The sequence below is a fragment of the Morone saxatilis genome, unplaced genomic scaffold (genome assembly GCF_004916995.1).
Source record: "Morone saxatilis isolate NCDOM2014 unplaced genomic scaffold, NCSU_SB_2.0 Contig11, whole genome shotgun sequence".
Taxonomy (NCBI): Eukaryota; Metazoa; Chordata; class Actinopteri; family Moronidae; genus Morone; species Morone saxatilis.
Genome location: NW_023339663.1, coordinates 3,547,475 through 3,554,080, shown reverse-complemented (window position 1 = coordinate 3,554,080; position 6,606 = coordinate 3,547,475). Strand labels below are relative to the sequence as shown.

The following is a 6,606-nucleotide window of genomic DNA, read 5'->3' as shown; positions in this document are numbered from 1 at the left end:
CACACACACCACCTACACACACACACACACACACACACACACACACACACACACAGAAATGCTCATTCACTTAGCATTGTTTTCTAATTCTCTCTTCAGTTTGCTACGCCAAAAACTTCGGCCCAAAAGGATTTGGACTGGGGAACGCGGCCATGTTGGAGGAACGAGAGTGAATGCTTCTGATTTTAAAAGAAACCTCAAACTCACGTTCACTGCGTCACATGGCAACTGTTTCTATGGAGACTCAGCCTTTTACACTGGATGATGTTTGTTATACATGCAGACGCTATATTGGGACTCACAGTACCGGGCAGCTAAAATAACAGCAGAGTCAAGCAATCTTGAAAACTGGGTAAAATGTTGCCTAATACTTATAATTAATCATTCTGAGTACAAAATAAAACTATTTTGTCCCCTTAAATCGTATCCTGAATTAACTGAATCCAGAAAACAGAGTGTATAAATACTGTTTAGTACCTCACATACAGAAGAGAGATGAACTCATTATTAGATCACAGATTTAAGATCCTTTTGTTTGTATTACTAATTACAGTTTTGATGATTAAGACAGCATCACAACTTGCCCAACCCTGCTGATAAGTTGATGAATTTATTTCCATCACCGTTACTTCCTGCTGTGAGAAGACAATTAGCAGTGCCTCATCTTGTTAAAGTTAATTATTAATAGAATCTTATTTGCATTCATAAATAATTTGGCGCTGTAATTAATTTGAATAATCAAGACAACAAGTGATTAACAAACAGCAATGTGTTAATTTCTCCCAAACAATTATGTGTGAGCAGCGGCGCTGGGCAGGGTGGGATTAGAGGTTTTTGTCAAACTAAAATTAGAGCTGTTATCTCACATTATTAAAGTAGAAGAGATGATAACACAGAGGAAAATATTTACAGAGTCCCTCCGACAGCGGACCTTACATCAGTGGTTCCCAACCTGGGGGGCCGCTGAAGCTTCATGGGGGGTTGCGAGACCTTATTGATTTTAAAGACTGCAAGAAAACATAAAAAGTAAATACAGTAGGTCTATTTATCTCAGTATTTTGTTCTTTTCTGAATGAAATAGTTATTTATAAAGTTTGGATTATTATTTAAATTGTAAACTTTGAACACAAGCTGTATTCACAGAGCCTTCACGGGCTATATAACAGAATAATAACAATAATAATAATAATAATAATAATAATAATAATAATCTCTAAGTCAAAAACAAGTTGTCTATTCTGGTCAAAGAACACTTGAGGCTGAAGACATTCTGAGGTTTTTAACGGACCAGAAGATGAAATCAAAGATGCAATCACAGTGTCAAATACAACTAAGTACATCCAAAGTAAAGCTTATCATATTCAGCTGGCAGTCTAGTAGTGTGTGGCATGTGCTGTCATTGTGGCAGTGTTTGAGACTGAGGCACCAGTGAATCATGCAGCATCTACTGCCCTCTTTGTCCGCCTAAAGGTCTTTTCAGACTGGGAAGTGGGAGGTTGCCGCCTCTGTTCCTTTCACAGAGAGCTCAGCCCGGCAGAAACAGCAAGAGGAGAAAGAATGAAACTGTTGTCTACGTGCACAATCACAGATACTCCCATTTTCCACACTGCCACTTAAGTTGTCAGCCTCCCGCAGCCGGATGAAGAGCAGATCTCTGCGACTGCCACTGTGTGACCCTGATGAGACCTCTGCTCATGTTGTCTTTAAAGCTGCGTTACTTAATCTACCGGCCAGTTGGGGGCAGAAGAGCTGCACAAGCTGAAACACCAACGGCATGATATACTATCAAGTGTTTCTGGCTAAGATACTAGAAAACAGTTTGTATATCCAGCGGACACAAAGCAAAATGAACACACATTTTTATGTATGTGGTTGAGATTATAAGATATAAGGAATCATTTTCTAGGAGTTTTCTTGACAATACAGGACAGCAGTTGGTCACAAAGGTGGCATTTAGGGGACAATCCGTGTTGGCGCAGAGAAGTGGAGCTACAGAAGAGGTAGAAAGTGTAAATTTGATTAATATTAGGTTGTATTCTTGTAGATGTGACCGTCTGCAGCATTTCCAAAATAGATTTGACGCCAAAAGTTTGCTGCAAGTGGTGGGGACAGCTCTTGACTGACATGGGAGCGGATGAAAAAGGTAAACCCGCTTTGAAATGTCATAGCACAAAGTTTAAAACAAAATACAAACCTGGCATTACCTAATCTGACTGAGGGGCTAAGTATACATAATATTTTACAGGACAACATAGATTAATTCCAGGATATGTGGTCATTTTAATCAATTTCCAGGTGACTAGTCTCTGATTTCCAGATTTTCCAGGACGTGTGGGAAACCCTGTTAGAGCTTTAATTTGCTGAATACAACCTAAAGAAAGTAACTGATGAATGTCTACAGCTGTGAACTGTGAAACCAAAATTACGAGCTAAAAGGACACAGTGTTTCTGTTCTAGAGGCCCACACAGAACCAGTTCAAAAGACAGGCACAACATTGCTTTATTTGAATTAATATAGTGGTCATTCATTATTAAACACATGCAGTTCTTACAAAAGTCATAAAACCAACTGTTTAAATGTACAAAGGTCCTTTTTTCCCAAGAACAGATGATACAAAATAGGCTTGATGTGTTCATAAAAAAACATCTGAAAACTTCAATTACAATTTAGGCCTTTAAAAGTTTCTTAACCGTACCCAAATTCTTTGTGACTTTCATCTCACGTATACATTGGTCAAGTATAAGGCAGCAGCAGTCTGTACAAAGAGCAACCGATTCAAACAAATATCTACACGATGCTTTGTTTCCCCAACTTCTATCAACTGATATCGTGGTCTCTCTTCAGAAGGAGCCAACCCTTTTAAAAAAATAAATAAATACACTTTGTGCTTTTGGTCCAAAACCACTGTAAGAGTGTGACCCTTGACCCTGAGTGAGGGGCGGCGGGCAGGTCAGACCATGTCGGTGTGTCCGAACATGTGTTGGTCGCGGCCGGGCGGGAACTGCTGCGTCCAGTCGATGACGGCCGGTTTGAAGAGGCCACAGCAACGCAGCTGGAAGAAGGACACCAGGTTCCGCACCACGCCCAAACTGCAGACAGAGGACATTGCACTTTTTCACATAATGTGTTTAAATACAGAAAGTGGCAAAACAGTAGCTGGACAACGCTCCTACAACACAAGATCTGTATGTTTAGCTTATTTCTGTTTAGGAAAGAATCTTCATAAACATATTTTGAGACGAAGTGATTTAAATTGTATCAAGAGATGTGTGAAATTTGTTGATTGTTCCTTTAGCCAAATGCATGATTCAATTCAGAAGTGGAAAATGTAGCTCATGTTTAATGTTACTGAATTGTCAAATCCTGACACAATCTCAAATGACGGCCTTATTTCTGCTCAGATTTGGATGCAGATATGCTGACAGATGAACGAGCTACTTTCAGATACAGGTTCATCATTTTCAGCATGCATCTGCACATCCAGCTGCACATTCACGAAGCCCTCAGCAGACGTCTGAAAACATCAGCTAACAATGTGGTTCGAGTCCTGGTTTTTAAGAGGGACTAATAACACATTTGGTACGGTGGTATCAGTAATAAATCAGAGCTAATGTACAATGAGACGTTGACTAAAAAGCAGAAAGCTCCTCCTGATAATAATTACACAGACATTAACTACAGACATCAATCAAAAGTATTAAATATTGATCGGCCAACTGAAGTAAAGGACAAAGCATTATAAAGCTGCACTGGTGCGTTTAAAATAAATCCGACTTTTCAATATGCTTTGGATGCTTTTTAGACACAAAATGGTAAAGAAACTAATGATGCAAACATTTTAAACTGCTGAACTAATATCGACTCACTTGTATGGATTCTGTCTGAGGGAGCCGGATTGTCGGAGTTTCCTCTGGTGGAGTGTCAGGTTTATCCGCTCCGCCGTGGTCAGTCCCAGGAAGGCAATCTGCGGCGACACAAAGGCAAAAACGTCAGTCAACCGCACAGACAGAGAGGACATTCACTGTGTGTACGAACACAGCAGATCAATGGACCGTAAACACAATGAGGTTTCTTCACTGGCTCGACAGGTTTGGCCTCTCCTCCCACTTCCAACGTAACGATTACATAAGTTAAGTTGGTCTATTTCCATCATTTGATATTGATGAAAAGTTATTGGACTTGAGAATGAATTTAATGTATGAAGGCAGAGACAGAGAGCGCTGTTCGTGAGCTCTCTGAGAGTCGTAGATTGGGTTAACAGACTCCAAGCAGCCAGTCACCTGGTACAGCTGCAGCAGCAGGATGGAGCCCGACCAGCAGGTGTGATAGAAGGCCAGCAGGAAGACGCCGAGCAGCCAGGGAGAGCAGCCGACCAGGGCAGAGACAACGCCCCACACGCCCTGCTCCTCATAATGCAGCACACAGTGAGTCGACCAGTCTGGAACAATAAGCAGAACGTTTATCCACTGTGACTGTAAAACCGCGTTGGATACTGTTACTGTTACTGTGTGTTAAGTCACTCACACACGAGACAACCGTAGAACATCCAGGCTCCCATCATCATGAGGGAGAACAGGAAGAGGACAAAGTAGTGGTGGTTCCTCGCACCTAGAAGACAACAAACATGTTAGATGAGAGAGAGAGAGAGAGAACATAGCTTAGCCACTATAATAATCTCTCCTACATGATTGTGAAGTGAGCTGTAGTAAATTGGTTGCAGCCTGCACCTTCACCGCTGGATGCCACTGAATCCTGGACACTGAGTCTTATAAATATACAGAATTTAACTGATTTACTGTATTGAAGTTACACAAGTAACTGATGCTATGTGAGCTTCTGTACTCCATTAGATTCTTCTGTTATTTCCTAAACACATATCTATATATAAAAGAAAAGCACTCGGTTCAATCGATTTAGTCTTGTTTGTTAGTTAAATTATTACATTTTTAAAGCTTAAATCTGGTGGGAGGTTTTATTATTGGACAAGGAACACATTATTTTTAATTATTAAGGATTTAACATCGTGAAACAGGACATTTTTTAACACATTCATTCTTCTCAAGTTAACTTAAATGAATATAATCGGACACATACTCTACCTAAACCCTGGCCCAGTCTCACCACTAAGTGTATTTTGATGCTGATAAACATTTTCAGATTGTTCATCCTTGGTGGAAGTATGTGCTCTCAAACTTTACATGTTACTGTATTCTCTGGCCGTTGTAATCACTTGTTACTCGCTACAATCTGTCGTACCGATGCAGCCGTTGGTCCAGACCGAGTGGTGGTCCTGCTTCGCCACACAGGCATCGCAGGAGAAGCAGTGGTTCGTTCTCATCGGTTTCTTTGTCTGTGAACAAAGCCAAAGTAAGGTTGTCACTGTTTGTGCGGACGGAGCAGAGTTGTAAAAAGCAAAGTGTGTTTAAAGCCTCACCATGCAAGAGGTGCAGAATATTCTGGGGTCCAAACAGCCGGCTTCAGCCAACACCAACACGTTCTGACAACACAAACAAAAGAAAACTCATTTGTGCCTTAAACATTTGGATGTAATATCATTTAGCGTCTAACTTTAACGGCCCTCCCACCATTTTCTTCTCTTCCTCGGTTGCTTTGACGAAGCCCGGGTCGGTCCTGCAGGTGCGGAGGTAGTAGTAGAGCAGAGCTGTGGCATTCAGAGTGAACAGGACCTGAACTGTGGCGCTGGGTCCATGTGGGGGTCAAAGGTTAAGGCTAAAATATCAAACATGACATTAAACTAAAGGAAATCTATGTCCTGTATTTACAGTTAATACTTCTCTGCACTTCCCGTTTCTCTGATAAAGATCATAAAAACTGTCTCTTGCTTTTCCTACAATGAAAGAAAATCCTCTTAGAGAAGTGTAAAACATTATGTTCTGACTTTACAGGCACAGGCCTGTCTTTGCCTTCATCTGATACAGACACCTACACCTCCTTGAAATGCCAGGCAACGTCAGGCAGATCAAAAGACAAGTTCTCACTCGCTGATTCTTATCGACAGACCTGATGTATCGCTGATCACTGATCTTCTTCTGACTGCAGGTGAGAGAAACATCCAGCCTACAAACCCTGATTTCACACATACACTGTCTCGTAACTGTTTCAGGCTGTTGTTTCCTTCGAAGAAAGGATATCTGGTAGGAACCAGAGGCACCAGGTGACGAGCATCCAGAAGACTGAAGCCATGAGAGATGTAGCAGGTAGGAGAGACTGAAAGTCTGGACTGGGGAAGTTCCTGTTTAGACACAAAAAATGTCTCATTAAGTGACAAACAAGCAACTGTGTTCAACATTCAGATGCAGTACATAAGCACCAGGAGCAAACTGTGGGTTTTATTTTACTCTTTCTCACCTTGAGGCCACGTTAATCACACCGATCACACACGCCAGCAGGATCCCTTTGAGCAACCAGGACTCCGAGTTCATATCAACTATGGCGCCGACACTTCCGAACATGGCAGTGCAGAGCAAAAACTGCAGGAAGACCTGGAAAATGCAAACAGGATGGGGTTTCTAGAGGTTACTGGAGGTGTCTGTTTAATGACCAGAGGTTTTTAAGTTTGAGATGGTAAGTGTGTGTGTGTGTGT

The 6,606-nt window shown here is 41.5% G+C and overlaps 2 protein-coding genes across 2 annotated transcripts in view; one reads left to right on the top strand and one right to left on the bottom strand.

The window, feature by feature from the left end:
- Positions 1-408, top strand: part of csrp3 (cysteine and glycine-rich protein 3 (cardiac LIM protein)) — a gene marked incomplete in the record, with an annotated part of 4,591 nt that extends 4,183 nt beyond the window's left edge. Inside the window, 1 exon segment of the mRNA XM_035652069.1 lies at positions 100-408. Coding sequence (XP_035507962.1) covers positions 100-173 — 74 coding nt within the window.
- A 1,947-nt stretch (positions 409-2,355) lies between these two features.
- The window catches only part of zdhhc13 (zinc finger DHHC-type palmitoyltransferase 13), a gene marked incomplete at its 5' end in the record, with an annotated part of 4,482 nt that continues 231 nt past the window's right edge, over positions 2,356-6,606 (bottom strand). Inside the window, 9 exon segments of the mRNA XM_035681681.1 lie at positions 2,356-3,090; positions 3,868-3,965; positions 4,282-4,439; positions 4,526-4,609; positions 5,258-5,351; positions 5,436-5,498; positions 5,587-5,711; positions 6,154-6,254; positions 6,371-6,504. Of these exon segments, the coding sequence (XP_035537574.1) occupies positions 2,952-3,090; positions 3,868-3,965; positions 4,282-4,439; positions 4,526-4,609; positions 5,258-5,351; positions 5,436-5,498; positions 5,587-5,711; positions 6,154-6,254; positions 6,371-6,504 (996 nt within the window).